The sequence below is a fragment of the Dryobates pubescens genome, chromosome 15 (genome assembly GCF_014839835.1).
Source record: "Dryobates pubescens isolate bDryPub1 chromosome 15, bDryPub1.pri, whole genome shotgun sequence".
In the NCBI taxonomy this organism is placed as follows: Eukaryota; Metazoa; Chordata; class Aves; order Piciformes; family Picidae; genus Dryobates; species Dryobates pubescens.
Genome location: NC_071626.1, coordinates 9215486 through 9234171, shown reverse-complemented (window position 1 = coordinate 9234171; position 18686 = coordinate 9215486). Strand labels below are relative to the sequence as shown.

Sequence of the window (18686 nt, the reverse complement as noted above, 5' to 3'; positions counted from 1 at the left end):
CTGGCAGGCATCTTTCTTGCCCATTTGGTACCCAGCACACAGCATCCTGGGAGAAATCATGTAGTGATAGGCCTCGTTGCAGATGTCTTGCTGGATGAGCTGCACATCCACCTTCTGCAGAATGTTGCTGATGTGCCCTGAGGGGTAGAGCACCAAAAGTAGTGCAGGTGAGCAATGGTGAAGCTTCCCATCATTTACCATGATCCCCTGGACCATGCCCATCTTGCTACATGCTGAAAGCTGGTATCTGAATGTCTGTTCTGCTCTTCACTGGCATCACAGTCTCTGGCTTTCAGCAGAGTCTTCATCTGCATGGAAGAAGTAACTTTCCCTTTCTGTCCCTTTCCCTCCAGGGGTATATCATGGGGGATTGTGATTTAGGGAAACCTCTGGGATGTCAGAGTTTTGGGTTTACTCCTGACTGAAATGAACATTAAGGTCTTCTACTTAAGTATGCAAACAAGGAGTGTCTGTTTTCATTAGTGAAGGCAACTAAGCTGACATGGATGAGCACATCCATATTCCTGTCACAGGCACTACCAGCTTGGATCCATGTTGCTGTCCTTATGGGGAGGGAACACAAAGGAACATGCAGCTAGATTCTTCCTCACAAAACATAATGGACTCATCCATGCTACCCCGTGGGAGCAGGTCTTGGCCTGTGCTGTCCCCCAGCAGTACATGGGAGGTATGTGGTCAAAATGGTTAAGTGGTACCAGAGTGCATGCCAACAATTACACAGTGTGATCCTCAGGTGACCCTGCACTGCTCTCACTGAATTTAATAATACAGGTGTTTCTGGGGGCCCCAGGTCCTAGGTTCTTTGACATAGGGAAAATGTTCCTGGAGGGATCACTAATAGGTGTCTCCAGGAGGTCCATTCTCGGTTTGATGAAGAGCAGGTTTTTGATCTCCCCTTTTTCTGTTCAGTGAAATGACCTCACAGGATCCCACATATCTTGTAAGCATGCAGCTGGGCTTTGGGGCTGTGGCTGCTCCACACTGTTATCATGGGCAAATAGCCACTAGACAGACCTCTAACTCCTGAAGGGCTATTCTAGTCTCTGGATGAAGGAACAAATGCTGTCCTCATATAGATTGCCAGACTTCCATGCCTGCCTCTCCAAATGAGGCTTCAAGGCACTCAACAGGTAGCTTTGGCCAAACTGTGAACCAAAATCAAAGGGAGCAGAGGAAGCACAATGCATTGGGGTGAATAGAAACCTATTCTGCCTACCCCACCTCTGAACATATGTTTCTGCCTTGGCTCTGCTACAGCAGGCCACCAGCAAAGACCTTGCACCTACCGCCTTCCTTGAGGGCTCCCCAGCCAGTGATCCAGCAGTGAAGGCCAGGCTCGAAGAGATGAGACGGAGCAGGCAAGCAGATGGGCTGGATTAAGGGTGAGATGATCACAGGATGGTCCAGCTGGAGCAGCGCCACGTCGTAATCATGGCTGTCCTCCTCGTAATAAGGGTGAAGGAAGAGGCGGATCACCTTGAAGGACACCTCTGTGTGGCTGGTGGCATTCTGAAAGTATTTGCCCAAGTACACAGTCCAGATAGAGGCAGAGGCCAGCCTGTAGCACACACCAGAGAAGACAGCTCATCACATGGCCAGGTGGGTAAAGCCTGTTTCTGTTGCAGTCTTTTGAGAGGTCTCTGGTATTCAGTATTCAGGTATGGGTGACAATCTCCCTTGAAGGGGCCTCTCTCTTTATTTGGCTACTGATGTCAAGAAATTAGGTGGGATGGCTCTTGGGTGCCTCTTTTCCCCCACAGGTGCACCCAAATACTCATGCATGTGTCCATACCCCTCTTTCCAGCTTCCTGCCACAGAGAAGAACGGCAGAGCTGCCCTCTCCAGATGCTGCTGCCCTCCGTGATCCTCCCATCACGAATAACACGGACAGCAATGCAAATCTGCCTCCCCTCTCCCTTTACCTGTCATCCTGGAAGCAGTGTGCGGCTGAGACCACCCAGCGGTCAGCAACGAGCGTGCCCCCGCAGATGTGGCGCCCCCGGACCTGCAGGCTGGCCTGCCACGGCCATTCCCCTTCCACAGAATTGGCACCGCCCACGATCCTGCTGAGAGGGGCTTGCAGCCCGCAGTCTGAGGAGGAGCAGACACAGCAGGAACTTCAAGGGAGGAAGAGAACATGATATACTGTGCCTGCCCTTCCTTTCCTATTTAATTGGCTGAAGACTTTGACCTCTAATCCCTGACTGCTTTACCCAGTCAGCAGATGCTTTAGGTGCTGTCCCGGGCAGGTCTAGTGAGGGTTTCCTCCCACCACGCTTCCCTGCTGATGCCTGCACAGCCTTACCCCACCTCCAGCTGCAGCCTGGGGATGGCTTTGGGGCAGCCTGCTGTCTGTGTTACCTGCTGCTATGTCAGGGAACCCTCACAGTCATTCCCTTTCACTGCCCGCTGAGGTTCCAGAAAAGCCAAGCAGGAAAATCAAACCACAAGCTCTCTCCCTGCCAGTGACCGCACAGGCACAAGTGATTTCCCTGGCTGGAGCCTTGTAGAATGGCATTACTTCACATAAGCCAACAGAGTGATCTGACAGGCAGCCTGTGTGTGGGACCTGGCCTGTGAGATGGTATCTGGCCTCATGCCTCTGCCTGAAGGAGATGGGGAGCAGCTGTCCAAAGAGCAAATGCCTGCTCATGGCTCAGCACAGAGAGGGGGCTCGCTGCTGCTGCCTCTGCAGGATGGATCAGTGTCACTGCTGCTGAGAGGCTGGGTTAGGGTGGTGAAACAAGGGAGGGTGGGTGCTTAGGCTGGGGTGGCAAGGAGGAAAAGGTATGACTTGCAGCTATGTGGCATCCTGAACCTGCCTGGCTGAGGTGCAGCCCAGCATTTCCTCACCACAGTACTTCTCGTCGGACAGGTCCTTGCAGTCTGCCGTGGTGTCACACAGGGGGTTGGGTTTCTTCACACAAGTGCCATCTTCACAGCGGTAGGTGAAAGGACCACAGGGCACCACTGCAAAGAGGGAAGGAAGCAGTAGGTTGCAGTTGTTGCCTGAAGTCCTTTGAGTAGGGTGGGGGAAAAGGCAACAGGGAGCTTGGGGGGAACTCCATAAATGATTACAGGGAATTCCCTGAGCAAGCTTTGACATCTGCAAACCAACCAAAATGTTGTGAGCAGGTCAGGCACCCAGAGGGAAGTATGCTGCTGGCAGCCTTGGCTCAGGCACCGGGGAAGGTATTTGCAGCCCAGCCCTGTCCCCTCTCTACCTTCACTGCACTGCTCCTCATCACTCCCATTGACACAGTCCAGCTGCTGGTTGCAGACCCTGCTGAACTCGATGCAAGTGCTGTCCTCATGGCACTGGAACTTCGCAGGGCACACTGCATGGGAGGGAAGCACCCAGGAATTAGGCAGGGAAGACAAGGCAATAGGTGTGGGGGGAAGGTTCTAGGGGTGCCAGCTGTAACCTCTTCCCCCATCTCATAAGTTGTGCTCAAGCCCAGCTCTGGTATGGTGCAGCTGTGTAGTCTCTGCCTGATTTGTGTTGTGGGTATGCCTGCACCCTGTCTTATACTTTGTTGATGCTGACCTAGCTTTCCTTGACTTCTTGGCTTGACCTCTGATCTGCCTCATGGCTGTAGACTTGCCTCGAGATCACTGGACCCTTGGCAGACCTTGGGTTCCTGTCAGCAGACCTGGCCAGCTTGCCTTGTTCAGCATCCTGTCCTGTGAGGTTGCTGTTCCTCCTGCCTTGCTGTCACCCTCAGCTCATGGGTCGTGTTCCCATGTAGAGTAGCTCTTCTCTTGGTCTCTGATAGGCGAGTCCTGAAGAGCAATGGATTTCTCAGTGTCCTTTAGCTCTGAGAGCTGCTCGTGAGGGGCCTAAGGTGCCTACCCATCACACAGTCTAACTTCTGGTTACACATTTTCACAACAGGAACTTTGTCTGTGTTTGTGTTTACCTATGTCCAGCACCAAACATGGTGGGCCAGTACCTCCTGGGCATTTTCTTACTGCAACAACTGTAATTTCTTAGTAAGCATGAGGCTTCCAGATGACTAAGGCACATGAAGCTCTGAGACCCTGTGAAAGCTGATTTTGGATGTGGAACACATGCTATGGGACAGGGACTGTTCCATTCAGACATGGAATGAATAAGCAGAGATGCAACAGTAGCAAGAAGACAAGAAAGGAAGGAAATAATGATGTTTCTATTTTATTTGTCAAGCCTAGAGGGGTGTTTGAAACAAATATTTCTTTTGTTTAGTCTTGGTCTGTGCTAACCTGTGGAACACAAGATACATCCAGGACCAAGAAGCTAACAAGATGCAAGAAAGGATGAAATATTCATAAAGATGCTTATGTGGCCATGACTGCATGAGGGAAGCAAGCAAGCCCTCAGGTCAGACAGCTGGGTGATGGGACAGAGCACACAGTCAGCAAGACCTTGTCCCCCTGTACTTGGCACTGGTGAGGCCACACCTCAAGTATTGTGCCCAGGTTTGGTCACCTCAGTACGAGAGAGATGTGGAGGTGCTGGAGAGAGTGCAGAGGAGGGCAACAAACTGGTGAAGGGCCTGGACAGCAAAATCTTATGAGGAATGACTGAAGGAGCTGGGGCTGTTTAGTTTGAAAAGGAGGAGGCTGAGGGGAGACCTCATTGCTGTCAACAACTGCCTGGAAGGACGGTGTAGAGAGGCTGGTGGTGGTCTCTTCTCACAGGTAGTTAGCAATAGAACAAGAGGGAATGACCTCAAACTGCAACAGGGTAGGTTTAGACTGGACATTAGGAAACAAAAATCACAGAAAGAGTAGTCAGACATTGGAGAGGCTGCCCAGGGAAGTGGTTGAGTTGTCATCCCTGGATGTGTTTAGAGGTCATTTAGATGAGGTCCGTGGTGACAGGTTGGGCTCTATGATCCTCAAGGTCTCTTCCAACCTTAGTGATACTGTGATAGATGTGGTGCTCAGGGATATAGTTTAGGAGTGAACTTTGTAGAGTAGGGTTAATAATTGGACCTGATGATCCCAGGAGTCTTTTCCAATCTAAATGATTCTATGATTCTATGAATACAAACCCCAACCTTACCAATCCTGTGAGAGCTCTCACGTTTCTACACTGTATTAAACCTTCCTTGAGAAAGATTTCTCCTTCTTTTACTTAGACTTTGCCATACCTTCCTCTGAATCTTTCAGAACTGGCTACTGTCCCCAGTGCTTGAGGGATCTTTCTGTCTGTGAAAAAACAGCTGTAGGGGACAACTAATGAAAAGTCAGTGGTGACAGCAATGTGATGAGCCCCCTACTCACACTAGGAATGGGAGAACAGATTAATTAGTTGCCATGCCTGAGCCTGAGAATGGGGCTTTTCAGGAGCTCTGGGATGCCAGAAATGGTGTCTGCATCAGCACTAACTGCCGTTGGCATAAAGACCTGATGGCTGATCAAGGATTTCCATGCTCCAAAAATGTGGTGCAATGTATGGGTGAGGATCTCTACAGATCAAGTGTCAGAAATGGTCGGGGGGACAGGGGGGAAGGAGAGAGACCAGAGCAAGGGGTGTGCTCAGGCAAGTGTGGGGAGGGAGGGGGATGCTGGATGGTATAACAGCAGAGGGGGCTGTAGGCCAGGGCTGAGGCTGGCCATCGGGCCTGGGTGGGGGGAAAGCAGGGCAAGATGGGGAACAGGCTGGGCAGGGGACTTGTTTGAGGATGCCTGCAATGCTTGGTGCCAGTGTAGTAGGGATTCCCCTAATAAGACTGTGCTGTCAGGAACAAGAAGTGCTCTGCTCCATTCAAAGCAGGCTAAAACCAAATGACAATGGTATAAGTCTTTTAAGGATGCAGAGGTTTAGGCTCTAAACAGGTACAAGGTAGTACCTAGGCCAACTGAATCCTCTCCATTGCGCCCTACCTTTGAATAAGCAAGGGGCTGTGTCCTGCTGAGTCCAGGGACCAGCACGGAGAAGAAATCACTCACCACAATTTCTCTCATCCAGTCCATTGGGGCAATCTTTGATCCCATCACAGGCTGGAACACACAAACCATTTACAGAACACAGGAACTCCCCAGGGCAAGCTGTGAAAACACCAGGGAGTAGTTAGTCCTCAACGACTTGGAAACCTCCTTGCAGAGGAGTACTGTGGCTTGAAAGTGGAGTGTGGAGCTGCACACCTTCCTGACCATGGGTGCTGCAGCAAAGGGAGCCAGGCAAGGAGAGGGCTCTTCCCCCTGCTTCCTCTTGTACCCATGGGCAAGAGGCAGGACAACCACCCACCTAGCATGCTATACCAGCACAGTTTCATGGCTGCTGAATTCTGTGGGAAAGCTTTGGAGTTATTAAGCCTTGGTCAGGGCCTTGAAGGGTTTGGTGCTAGAGACATGCTGTCAGGTGCAGGCATTCAGGGACTGGTGTGTTACAGGCACCCTATAGGAGGGAGAGGGAGAAACCTTGGAAAGACAGACTGTGGGCATGCATTTGCATAGGTGCATTTCTGTGTGGTTTTGGTTGTCTCTCACTTGCACGGATGCTGAGGTGAGCAGGAAACAGCTCTCTGCAAGAGCTCTTATAACCAAAATAAAAGGCACTTCAAGCTGGAGATGTTCTCTTGCTGAATTCCCAAGGCCAGTCCATGATGGGGGTGAGAGTGTAGACAGCTCTCTGACCTTAATTTTTGAGGTGTGGATACTCTGGCAATATGAGGCAGGGCCACATATACAGAAGTGACTTTGCAGGAAAGTGAGAAGAGAAGGCTCCAGGGAGCCTTAATAGCAGCCTTCTGGTACCTGAAGGGAGCCTGCGAGAAGGCTGGAGAGGGACTGTTTGCAAAGACCTGCAGTGACAGGATGAGGGGCAATGGTTTGAAATGAGAGCAGACTAGATTCAGATTGGATGTTAGGAACAAGTTCTGCACAATGAGGGTGGTGGAGCGCTGCAACAGGTTGCCCAGGGAGGTAGTTGAGGCCCTATCCCTGCAGATATTCAAGGTCAGGCTCAACAGGGCTCTGAGCAGCCTGTTCTAGTAGAGGATCTCCCTGCTGACTTCAGGGGAGTTTGACTAGATGACCTTTGGAGGTCCCATTCTATAATTCTATAAAGTGCCTCTTCTTTTTGGGACACCAGTGGTGTGTGCATCACTGGGTTGTGAGAATGTGCCTCATGGGCAGACGGCACAGGGCTCACAGGATGTCTGGTGTTTCTCCTAACACAAACATGGGGTCTGCTGGTAGCCACCACTCTGCTAAGGAGCAGGGAGAAGCCTGAACTTACGGTCAGATTGGTTGTACAGGCTGTAAGCTGCCTGAACACCAGGGCCAGTTAAGGAGATCTGTGAGGTGAAGGTGATGGTGATGTCAGCAGAGGATGTGACTGGGATCCGCTCAGCGTAGTCTTGCAGGGTCCGGAGGCCACACAACCTGAGAAGCAAACCCAGGCAGGATTTCTTAGGCAGGGAAGGAGGACAGCAAAGTGGGACAAGGAGGCTCAGTGGGGCTGGCTGGGAAGTGAGCCACACAAACTAGGTGTTGGGGGGGAGGCTGGGAGGGCAAAATGGCAACAGCACCAGGGCAGGGGTGGGCAGCAGACCTAGCTACATGTGAATGGCTAATTTTGGGAAGTCTCACAGTAGGAAATAGCTGAAGTCAAAGCAGGAGATATGGAGCTAGGTGGAAGATCTGTACGGAGGTGTATGCGAGGCAAAGGCTCACAGAGGTAATATTGCAGAGGTTGTGACAGGCAGGTTTGCAAACCCAGGAGACGTGGGAGGACACCAAGGTTACACACACAGGAGGAAACTAGGAAGAATGATACAGACAGCAAGACAGAGAAGGCAGGCTGGTAGCTCAGAGCAAACCTGTAAGAAATAGACACACTGGGGAGCCTATGAGCAAGAGAGGCTGAAAAGAAGTAGAAAAGCCTGAGGCACCAGCATAAACAGTGGCCACTGAGGGTGGTGATAAGCTCTTCTTCCTCAGACCAGGTGTCTGAAGTCAGTGGGGAATTCACAGAGGTTTAATCCCAGTTTAATCCAATGTGAAAAGTGAGAGACAGAAACAGGACCCTGGCACACACCTTCTGTTCTGAATTATCCACTGGCCTTGGGTACAGGGCAGGTCCTGTTTCTGTCTGCTGAGTGAGTAGGCATCGAACCACAGGGTGACCCCATAGCTGAGGGATGGGACCTGCAGGCAAGGAGGTCCAGAGCAGAGTGTAGATGACTCCTATGAGTGCTGCAGCCCACTCAGTATGGCATGAAATGTTCAGGATAGAGCTGACAATTAACTCATTGCAGGCCAGAAGGAAGCAGCCCATAAACTGGGCCATGCTGCAGCCCAGGGTGTCCTGGCAATTTCAAGCAATCTGGTTCTGCCTTGAAGAAATTCCCTGAAGATCAGATTTCAGGTTCATCTTCAGCTATGGCACCTCTGTGCCAGCATGCAATATTAGACTCCTTCTCCTTCAGAAACACACATTATGTGGAGGCTAGGCAGGCTGCCACCCTGAGCTTGCTGCTCACAGTGATCTGACTGAGAGCACTGGCTGCACCCCTTCCTGATGTGGGGAGCACCACAGGGGTTTCAGGGACGGGGTGGATGCTCTTGTGGGAGCTGGTCCTTACCGTCATGTGCCAGGTGCACTGTGTATTGGGTGAGTAGTAACTGGGGTAGTGTGGGGTGCCAATCTTCCCCTGCATCTCCAGCCTCTCCTGCAGAGTTATGTTCACTTCACAGGCTGTAAATAGAGACATTGAAAGCCCTGCTACCTGTCAGCTCAACCTCAGCCTGGGCATGACATGTGCTCATCCTGTTGTAAGAGAGGGAAAAAGGGGGTCTAAGACCTTATGTTGAAGGTAACTGGGATGTTCCACCATCCCTCTTCATGGGGCCATTTTAATCTGGCAAGACTTTTAGCCTTTTCCTCTTGTCTGGAGAAGGGCAGTGCTAATGTATATTGCTGCCTCAGAGTCTTGAATTGAATATGTCTGCAAGTGCATCTGGATGTGATGTCCAGGCCATATCTGGTCTGTCCTTATGTGAAAGTTTGGTCTTCTCTTAAAGTACTGTGGTCTTCTCTTAAAATATTGTGGTCATTCATGCTCTGCTCTCCAAACTGAGAAGACTGTAAAGACTTGAGCCAGATGCACAGGTGAGGGAGCAACATCCAATCTGTTTTTACTGACCATCTCTGCCCTTGCAATCGAGAGTGAATTCTGCCCCTGCTGTGGGTGGAGCACCTCTAGGAGATGTGATGTTGTAGGAGATAACCTATCTTTTTCCTGTATCCATGGCAACCCACAAACAGCTTTCCTCACCTTTGAGGGGCACTGCTTGCACTGAGAGGATGAAGGGGTCATAGTAGCTGTACATGGCTTTCTTCCACACAACAGACATGACAGGGCCAGAGGAAAGCACTTCCACAACAGGTTCCTGCCGGCTGCAGCCGTAGACCCTTGGGGAGACAAAAGGATGTGAGTGAAGTAAGAAATGAGCAAACAAAAGAGAAGGAGGAAAAAAAAAGACAGTGGAAATCTCTGTTATCCACAGCACACGCCTGCTGAATCAAATGCATCAGAGACAGCTCTTGCTGCTGTAGTCTCAGACTGCACAGCTGCCCATGTGATGTCCCACATCAGTGACTTCAGCTAAGAGGCAGGTTGTGCATCAAAGAGAATTTCCTCTGGTGTAGTCTAACACCTTCCCCTGCTGTGGTGTGCTGTGCCATCCTGCCCAGCTTCCCTGCCATGCTTGCTCTGCTCAGGAGCTACTTACGAGGTGATGAGGTGTTTCTCCAGGGGCCCGGCTGTGTCATACATAGCCAGGCGATCCCTGCAGTCTGTGAGAGTCCACTCCAGGTGCAGCTTGATCATGTAGCCCTCCGGGCTGTGCAGGTGCCAAAGACAACTGGATGCCAGGTAGTCAGGACCCTCCAACCTTAGGACGTCATCCTCCTGGACATAGCTGTACCTGTAGCAACCTGAATCCAGAGGACAGAAAAAGGAATTTAAACCTCAGGGTGATGTAAGTGGAGGCAGAGGGAGGCTTAGGGGTGGTTGTAAGGGAAATTAAGATATAGGATTGTCACTTGGGACATCAGTGGAGTCCTATTTCAGAGTAAGACTGACTCATCCCAGTGATCTCAGTTCACTTCCATGTATGTTGTGGTGGCACCAGTCCCCTCATACCATCACCCCAGTTTCTCTCTGTAAGAGCTGTTCCCTCTTCCTTGGTTAAGCTAATACTACTTCAGCCTTAAAATATCAGCACAGCACAGCTATCTTCCATTGGCTTTATTTTCTTTTTCACCTCTTTCTCCTCTCACTTCCATATTCGTCCTGGCTTTACATCCTCCTCGTTTGATTTCCAAGTTTCAGCAGGCTCCCAGAGTAAAAGCTTAATTGTGAGTTTCTAATAGTATATCTAATGCAAGCTGTAACACTGCCTGAAATAACTAAAAGCATCTTCAAACATTGCCAAGGCAACAGACTCCCAAATGACTGACGGCACATCCAGTGCAGAGCCAAGCAGGGAACCCCCCACCCCACTCAGAAGAATTGAATGGGGCCTGGAACTAGCACCATTGTGCCAGCACACAGAGCTGTTCCACAGGATTCATTAGGTCAGGGGGAAGACTACCATGGCTGCACTGCCCCTGGGAGCTGGTATCTCTGCACAGTGCTGTGCTGCTGGGCCAGAGGGGTGAAGATGCTCAGAGCCATCCAGCATGTAACTGGATCACGTAGTTCGGATCTGGCCAAGCAGCAGCTCTGGTCTTCCCTTGCTGCTCTTCTCATCTGCCTTTCCCAGCAACTTCCACTCCAGGAAACCAACAAGCTTTCTGCCCCCTGTAAAAATCCCTCCCACAAAGTCATAAACTCAAAAGGAAAGGAAAAGATAGCCTACCCAGAGTGGATTTCAGCACTACTATGTCTTTCACACTGGATTCTGTTAGAAAGAAAATATATAAAGGAAGATAAACAAAAAGATAAACTGATAGTGCCTGAGAGCTAGCTTGGCAGGGGGGGGACTCCCTTATTTCCTTCACAAATGGCTCACAGCTTCACTGTAGGGCATACTCCAGGTACTTTGACTGTCCCCAGGGACTTGTTTCAGCCATGCCTTCTGCACCCCATCAGCCTGAGAAATTTCTCTGGTCTCCACTCCAAATACAAGAGCCCAAGTTCTTGCCTTCCAGCCCACCACAGGCTTTTGTGCCTTTTAATTTTTTCCTGTTGCTCATTTTTTTTGTGTGTGTGTGCTATTCCAGGACCACTTCTCCTTTCCAGGAGGGCTGGGCATTGCTCCAGGCAGCCATCTTGCTCCTCTGCCAGCCACACCACAGGGCACAACCCCACTTCTAGGAGTCCTCACCCCTCCCCTTCTCTCTCTCACTGAAAAGTGAGTTACTGAGGGTGGAGAACGGCTTCTTGATGACCACTGGTTGATGAGCTACTAAACATCCTAATAGAGTTCACCTGTGGAGAAGGGAGATGCAGAGAATGCAAGGACTACAAATCTGTGCAAAACAGAGTCACAGGGTGGACAATAGGAGAGCTGGGCTTTGCTCCAGCCTCCCAGCTGAACTGGAAGCGGCCAGAGATCAGGTGCTACTGGGAATAACTGCCAAAACAAAAGGCACCCTGAGGTCAGTTGGGTGTGAGAATTGCTGTTGGGGGCTTGCCTAGGTCAGGGCTTTGGTCTTTTGTAGATCCTAAGCAGAGCCTGCAATTCTGTGGGGAGAGCTGAGCAATTTTGTCATGGCAAAAACAGATGTGGAAAAGATGATCCTGCAGGCATAAGGCAGGCTCCTGAAGAAGTTTGTGCTGTAGGGAAGGATGTATGCTGAGCTCCCATCAAGTAATGTTTTCTCTGAAGTACTAGACCTGAGTTCTTGTAAGGAGAGGGAAGTCTTTAAACACTTTGGGGGTAAGGGGACTCTAGTGTCTTTGTGTGAGAGCAGCTGTTAGCAGAAATCAAGTGCTGGAGAGGTTGGAGAGGTTCCTGTGCTAGTCAAGGGTTTCCAACTCTGTGTCTTAAAGCAGGTGGCAGGGAAACCTAGAGCTTTAGAGCTAAGGAGGTCAGCAAATGAGTCTGCCAGAAAGCAATGAAGTGCTAATTACCTGCTATTAGCTAGCTAAGTTTCTACTCCAATTTTACAGAGCAAATGAAGCCAGAGGTTAAGTGACTGCCTTGCGGTCACCCTGGCCAAACAGCGTAAGAGATTTTTGGCTTTTGCCTGAGTTGCTAGGGCCATGCTTCTGACTGGAGAGGAAAGGACTAGGGAAAGCAGGAGCTGGAGAGACTATGATTGGTATGCTAATTCCAAAATAGAAAGAAATGTGGTCTGCTGAAATGAATAAAACAGTGAAACAGATGCGAAGGGAGTAAGAGTGAACTGGGACCGGCGAAAAGAATGGCACCGTCGGTTTGATTTGTTTATGAGTTATGTTATGAAATGAATAAATGAAGGAAAAATGCTGGATGGGCTGACTTGGAAGCATTTCACACATTATCTTATGATATCTTAAGAAAGTTAACATAAATTGGCTCAGCAAAATGTTTGCTATGCTGGAAACAAATCATAAGTAGAAGTAAGTGACTAATGGCAATCGTGGGAAGAGATGTCTTCAAGAGATGCTCCAGAAATAAGATCTTAACATGAGGGTCTGGATGAGGGAGTGGGGAAAAAAAGGGAGATCAAATTTTCTTCAGAGACTCCCAAAAATGAACCTCAAAACCAAAGAGATGTGGAGGGAAAAGATTAAAAGAATTAAAATATTTCACCCTGGAAAAATGCAAGATAATGTGTCTGGGGAAAAAAAGCCTTGCGGATGTAACTTTTCCTGGGAAGAAGAAACTTGGAAATGAGAGGCCCAAGGGAAGAGAAGAAACACAATGTGTTCTGAAAACCTGTGAGGTTTGGGGGCTCTGTAAGAGGGATCAGATCTGGCTGAGAACTTAAGTCTCATAAAGACCAAATACCAGTTCCATTGGACTTGGATGCAGGGAGGTCATTCTGCCCCTGTACACTGCACTGGTTAGGCCACACCTTGAGTCCTGTGCCCAGTTCTGGGCCTCTCAGTTTAGGAAAGATGTTGAGTTGCTGGAATATGTCCAGAGAAAGACAACAAAGCTGGGGAGGGGCTTGGAGCACAGCCCTATGAGGAGAGGCTGAGGGAGCTGGGGTTGCTTAGCCTGGAGAAGAGGAGGCTCAGGGGAGACCTTATTGCTCTTTACAACTACCTGAAGGGAGGTTGCAGCCAGGAGGGGGCTGGTCTCTTCTCCCAGGCAACCAGCACCAGAACAAGAGGACACAGTCTCAAGCTGTGCCAGGGGAGGTTTAGATTGGAGGTTAGGAAGAAATTCTTCATAGAGAGAGTGATTGGCCATTGGAATGTGCTGCCCAGGGAGGTGGTGGAGTCACCATCATTGGAGGTGTTTAGGAGGAGACTTGATAGGGTGCTTGGTTTAGTTAGGTGGTGTTGGATGATGGGTTGGATGTGATGATCTTGAAGGTCTCTTCCAACCTGGTCTACTCTTCTATTCTATTCTATTCTATTCTATTCTATTCTATTCTATTCTATTCTATTCTATTGAATAGAGACATATCCCAAGCCCTTCATCTAAAGTCTGGCTTACAGATTCACAGATTTTTCCAGAGCAGTTCTGTAGGGGTGGCTTTTTAAACAGGCTGGGATCTTTGCTGTGGACAAAAATTAATCATCTTTGAAATCCTATATCAAGAACTCAAGTGGCTACTTCAGTTGCCTTGTCTCAGAGGAAGACTAGTGGTGACCCAGGTATGCTGCCTTTGTTCTTCTCTCAATCAAGTAGCCTGGTGTAATCTCCCAAAGGAAAGTAGGAAACCTGATTGCTTGCTATTTTTGAGCTGAGCTGATCAAAGTCATGACTTGTGTAAGATCTTACTCCACAGAGCCAAAGCTGATGGGAGAAAAAAAAGTTACCTTGGTGGTTATTGTCAGCTAGATATCAAAATAATCTTTACTTTTTCGAAGGAAGGATGCTTTGTTTTGTCAACCAGACCTCTGTTCTCCTCTATCAGGTAGAAATATATCTCATTGTATCCCCTGGTCCTCACTTTCCCCCCAGTCTCTTCAGGTTTCTCCTATCCCCCTCAGTAGTGACTTCTGACATTTTTTCCTAACTTCCCTTCATCACCTTGTGAATCTTGGAGTATTTCAGACTGCTTAGGCCAGAGGTGAGCAGCTGGTACTTACCCAGCAGGATCAGTGAGTCTGGGTTGACTCTGTACTCCGTCTGGTAGGACAGGCTGCCTGAGCTGTTAAATCTGGTGGAGAGCTCTTGGTGGAGCGTTGTGTTTACCCTCTCAGCAGTCACCTCCTTCTGCTGGCTCTCAGGGATTTGGAGGGCAAACCAGAAGAAGAAGGTCAGAGCTCCCTCCCTAGCAGAGAAATAGCATGTTAAACCTAGCAAACCCCAGAGATTAACCCCACACTATTCTTCCACAAGCATATCTGTGTGGACTTTTCAGCTCGCTGCTGTGAGCTGGAGGAATTGCTCTAAGAGGGGTAGGAGAGCTGCTGTGTCCATGCTGCTAGTGAATGCTCAGTCTTTGGGGGGGGAAGGAAGCCATTTTATACCATCTGGTTTCAGTGATGGCCATATGTAGTCACATTAATGTGATAATTAATCAAGACTGGTCTAATGAGCAGTCTTATTTCAGGTAGAAATGACCTTTAGTTACTACTGACCCAGGGCTGAAAAGAAACCCTCAAGACTTCATTGTCTCACCTCCCAGTGGTGACAACTCAATGATTTATGACTCAGTACCTTACCACAAGCCATTAATGCTGGGCAGGCTCAAGCTGCAGGAGGCTGTGACTGGGCAAGCTCTGTCCAACCAGCTGGCAGAGAAAATTGGCTGAGGGAGGGGGAAGAGATGTTGAAACAAACCTTTGTTCAGTTACAGGCTGGAGGAAGAATTGCAAGTGAAACTTCTCTCTCCCCAGTTGAAAATTGGGATTTTCCTTAGCTTAGGACAAATGTAGGGGTGTAGTTTCCCATTAAAAATGATAAATAAATCAGAAGAAAATGTAGATGTTAGTTTGGAAGTTTTTCCTGCTTCCTTGATCTAGTGTATTGCCCTGCCAAGCTGCAGTCCATCTGTCCCATACTGTTGCCCTGTTCCCAGATGGACCGTGCCGCTGGGCTGGAATACCTTTTCCATGATGTATTCTGGCCTCTCCCTTCTGGTGCCTAGAATATCAGTCCATAAAATGACTTTCTTGAATTAGAGAAATTAATGTCCAGCTGCTTAGTTTCTACTGAGAATGCCAAGACTTTTTTCTTTCCTCATTCTTCCCAGTGATTCCTTCCCCCCCCCCACCCCCCCCGCCCCCTCCTTTCTTAAACTTTAGCTTGTCTGAAAAATGTCTCAGTTTTGGCTTTTCATCATGACCATAGGTAAAGATGAATGTCAAAATATTCCTCAGATCTGTCACCAGAACAAGAGGACACAGTCTCAGGCTGTGCCAGGGGAGGTTTAGGCTGGATGTTAGGAACATAGAAAGAGTGATTGGCCATTGGAATAGGCTGACCAGGGAGGTGATGGAGTCACCATCACTGGAGGTGTTTAGGAAGAGACTGGATGGGGTGCTTGGTGCCATGGTTTAGTTGATTAGATGGTGTTGGATGATAGGTTGGACTCAATGATCTCAAAGGTCTTTTCCAACCTGGTTAATCCTATCCTATCCTACCCTATCCTATGATGGAACCATTCTAGATCTGGTCTGCCCAGCAGCTTGTTATGGCCAGATTTCAGTGAAGCCAGAGTACAATTGACTGGAAGCTTTCACACACAAACAAGCAAATATGCTGTGGGTGCTACTCACCCAAAGGCATACACTGTGCTCGAGTTGTAGTATCGACCCAGCTCTGTGGCACGAATCAGTTCCTTCAGCTGCAACGAGAACGTCATCCAATAACTATTGTGTACTGTTACAGTGGCAAAGGACCTATGGCCACCCTTATTTTTCATCCCTTTTGCTGTACAGCCCCATCAAGTCTGTCACTTGGATGGGGGTAACTAACCTCATGTTCTTTCTACTGACTGAACTGCCTCAAGGCCAGCTCTGGTCATGAAATTGCCCTCACCATGTTCTGGAGCTTCGCTGACTCCAACCAGAAGGCTCTGGACTCCAGCCGCCCAAGGTCCGGGAAGTATCGGCGGTTAAGGACCTGGAGGCTGCCACAGTAAAACTGCAGGATGGCTGGTTCCAGGTGCCATGGTCTGTAGTCTGCCAACAGAATAGAATAGAAGTAACCAGGTTGGAAAAGACCTTCGAGATCAAGTCCAACCTATCACCCAACACCATCTAATCAACTAAACCATAGCACCAAGAACCCCATCCAATCTCTTCCTAAACACCTCCAGTGACAGTGACTCCACCACCTCCCTGGGCAGCCCATTCCAATGGCCAATCACTCTTTCTATGAAGAACTTCTTCCTAACATCCAGCCTAAACCTTCCCTGGTGCAGCTTGAGACTGTGTCCTCTTGTTCTGGTGCTGGCCGCCCGGAAGAAGAGCCCAACCCCGACCTGGCTACAACCTCCCTTCAGGTAGTTGTAGAGAGCAATAAGGTCTCCTCTGAGCTTCCTCTTCTCCAGGCTAAGCAACCCCAGCTCCCTCAGTCTCTCCTCATTGTGCTCCAAACCCCTCCCCAGCTTTGTTGCCCTTCTCTGGATCACCTTGCTGACAGAGAGAGAGGGGTTTACACCTATGAACGAGTCTGGAAAGATCACTCAGAGTTGGTAATTGTGCTTTGAGCACACACATCTATCTCCTGCATGGGGTCTAAAGCTGTTGAATTTTTACCTAGGAAATACCAGGTTGCTGCAGCAGCTCCAGCCAGCAACAGAAAGGCTATCCCAAGGGACACATAGCGGAGGCAGTCTCGTGAGTTAGTCTCTGATCCGTCCTTTGAGAGGGAGCTGGAATCTTCCTCCTGTTCCTCGGCCTCCATCAGGGGCATCTAGTGATATAGCACACCATGGTCAGGCTGGGATTTCTGCACCCTTTTACATCTGGCTCTGGAGGTGTTCTGCCATCTCTGTGCTCCTCTCCCAAGATCTACAGGTCCGTCTGCTCACCACCAAAGACTTTGCTCAGTGCACATGTGAGTAAAACCCCTACTGCAATGTGAGACATGCTTCCAGGACGCTGTCCTGTCTATGCCTCCTGGCAACCCCTCAGTTTTCAAAACCATTCCCTGGGTTTTGCTTCTACCAAACCCCCAAGTGAGTACAATAATTAATTTATCTGGTTGTTCTCCCAGGCTGGGAACAGCTTTTAAACTGGTATTTTATTGACCTAGAAATCAATGCAAATGACCTCAAATACACACAGAAGTTGCACAAACCAGCCACAGCCTGCGAGTGTGAAGTTGCACCGCACCTGAGGTCCCTAAAAGTGGGAAAACCTTGCCATTCCCCTGAGACCATATGTTCCTGGGCTAAGCTCATGCTGGCACTGACTCACTAACTGAGCTAGTGAGGAAGGAGCACCTGAATAATGTTCAGCCCTCTGCCATCCTTTGCTTTGTGCCAAGGGACACCTTCTGTCTTCCTTCAACCCTTGTCTTCCCCAGGCTGTTTCTTTTGCTTCCTCCTGACTGCTTCTCTTCTGTCAGCCCCAGACTCTGTGGGCAAGAAATGCCACTGCCCCAAAGAGACACATTAACCTTAGTTATCTCACCCACCTTCCTTCTCTTTTTCTCTGCCATCCTCTAGTGCATGGCTGCCCCCAAACTCTCTCTGTGTTTCTGTGACTGGAGAGGAAAGGGATGTGAATGCATCTGGGAGGCCACAGAGGTCTTGGGGAATGCCCATGCCATGTCTCTGTGAGGCATCTTCAGCCCCAGTGGTGCATATGCTTGTGAGGGCATGAACATGTGTGAGGGACTTGCTGCAGATATGGGAAGAGATGGCTGGCCTCATGCATATTTTAGCCTGCATGAATGCCATGGAGTGTTCACACAACAGAGGTCTCCTTGCTTTCCCCTAGTTACTGAGCCCCAAGCCCTCCAGGCTGCCCTGCAACATGGAAACAACTTTGCAGAACAGAGCATGAGGTAACTGGCTCTGGAAATCGAATTCATCTTTGTGAACATCAACACTTGGACCATACAATTGCTTGCTCTAATTCACCCCTCCAGAGAGGTATGTGGCACAAACAGGCTCAGCACAAACTGCTCTCCCTTGCTTCTCCTGGATCACCTTCTTTTGCAAATCCTGGGGAGGATGTCCTCTCCAGCAGCCCAAGCTGGGCAGTTCAGGAGAGCAATGGCACCTCTCTGCTATCACAACATCCCTTCTGAAACAGCAAGCACAAGCAAAGAACTGCAGACACAGGAATGGGTGGAAGAGGGCACAAAGCAGATGCAGAAGAGCCACTTTGTTAGAAGTTTTGATGGTAGGCACCAGCATCTCCCCTAGGGCTGCAGACCTACCTTTGAAGCCTGCTGATGCCTGTGAGGCCTGGCCCACACCCCCCTAGGCAAGCCAGCTCACACGTACATGGAGGGGGTAGAGAGGAGGACATCTATTTACCCAAGCTCAAGGTCTCCTCAGCAATCAATAACCTGCTGCCATCTCCCTTCAGCTTGGCCTTTGTCCTGCAGTGTCCTGCTGCAATGGGTCAGCTCACCCTGTTCTTTTCTGAAATGGAGGT

General features: G+C 49.5%; 1 protein-coding gene across 1 annotated transcript in view; it reads right to left on the bottom strand.

The window, feature by feature from the left end:
* TMPRSS6 (transmembrane serine protease 6) overlaps nucleotides 1–18686 on the bottom strand; it is a 20933-nt gene extending 2247 nt beyond the window's left edge. The window contains exons 1-17 of the mRNA XM_054167638.1: nucleotides 18566–18686; nucleotides 16833–16989; nucleotides 16111–16253; nucleotides 15849–15916; nucleotides 14214–14398; nucleotides 10879–10920; nucleotides 9748–9952; nucleotides 9291–9427; nucleotides 8598–8710; nucleotides 8051–8160; nucleotides 7250–7395; nucleotides 5959–6057; nucleotides 3246–3359; nucleotides 2875–2991; nucleotides 1944–2112; nucleotides 1308–1579; nucleotides 1–137 (exon numbers count right to left, since the gene is read on the bottom strand). Of these exons, the coding sequence (XP_054023613.1) occupies nucleotides 1–137; nucleotides 1308–1579; nucleotides 1944–2112; nucleotides 2875–2991; nucleotides 3246–3359; nucleotides 5959–6057; nucleotides 7250–7395; nucleotides 8051–8160; nucleotides 8598–8710; nucleotides 9291–9427; nucleotides 9748–9952; nucleotides 10879–10920; nucleotides 14214–14398; nucleotides 15849–15916; nucleotides 16111–16253; nucleotides 16833–16989 (2214 nt within the window). The 5' untranslated portion in view covers nucleotides 18566–18686. The remainder of the gene's footprint in view (nucleotides 138–1307; nucleotides 1580–1943; nucleotides 2113–2874; nucleotides 2992–3245; nucleotides 3360–5958; nucleotides 6058–7249; nucleotides 7396–8050; nucleotides 8161–8597; nucleotides 8711–9290; nucleotides 9428–9747; nucleotides 9953–10878; nucleotides 10921–14213; nucleotides 14399–15848; nucleotides 15917–16110; nucleotides 16254–16832; nucleotides 16990–18565) is intronic.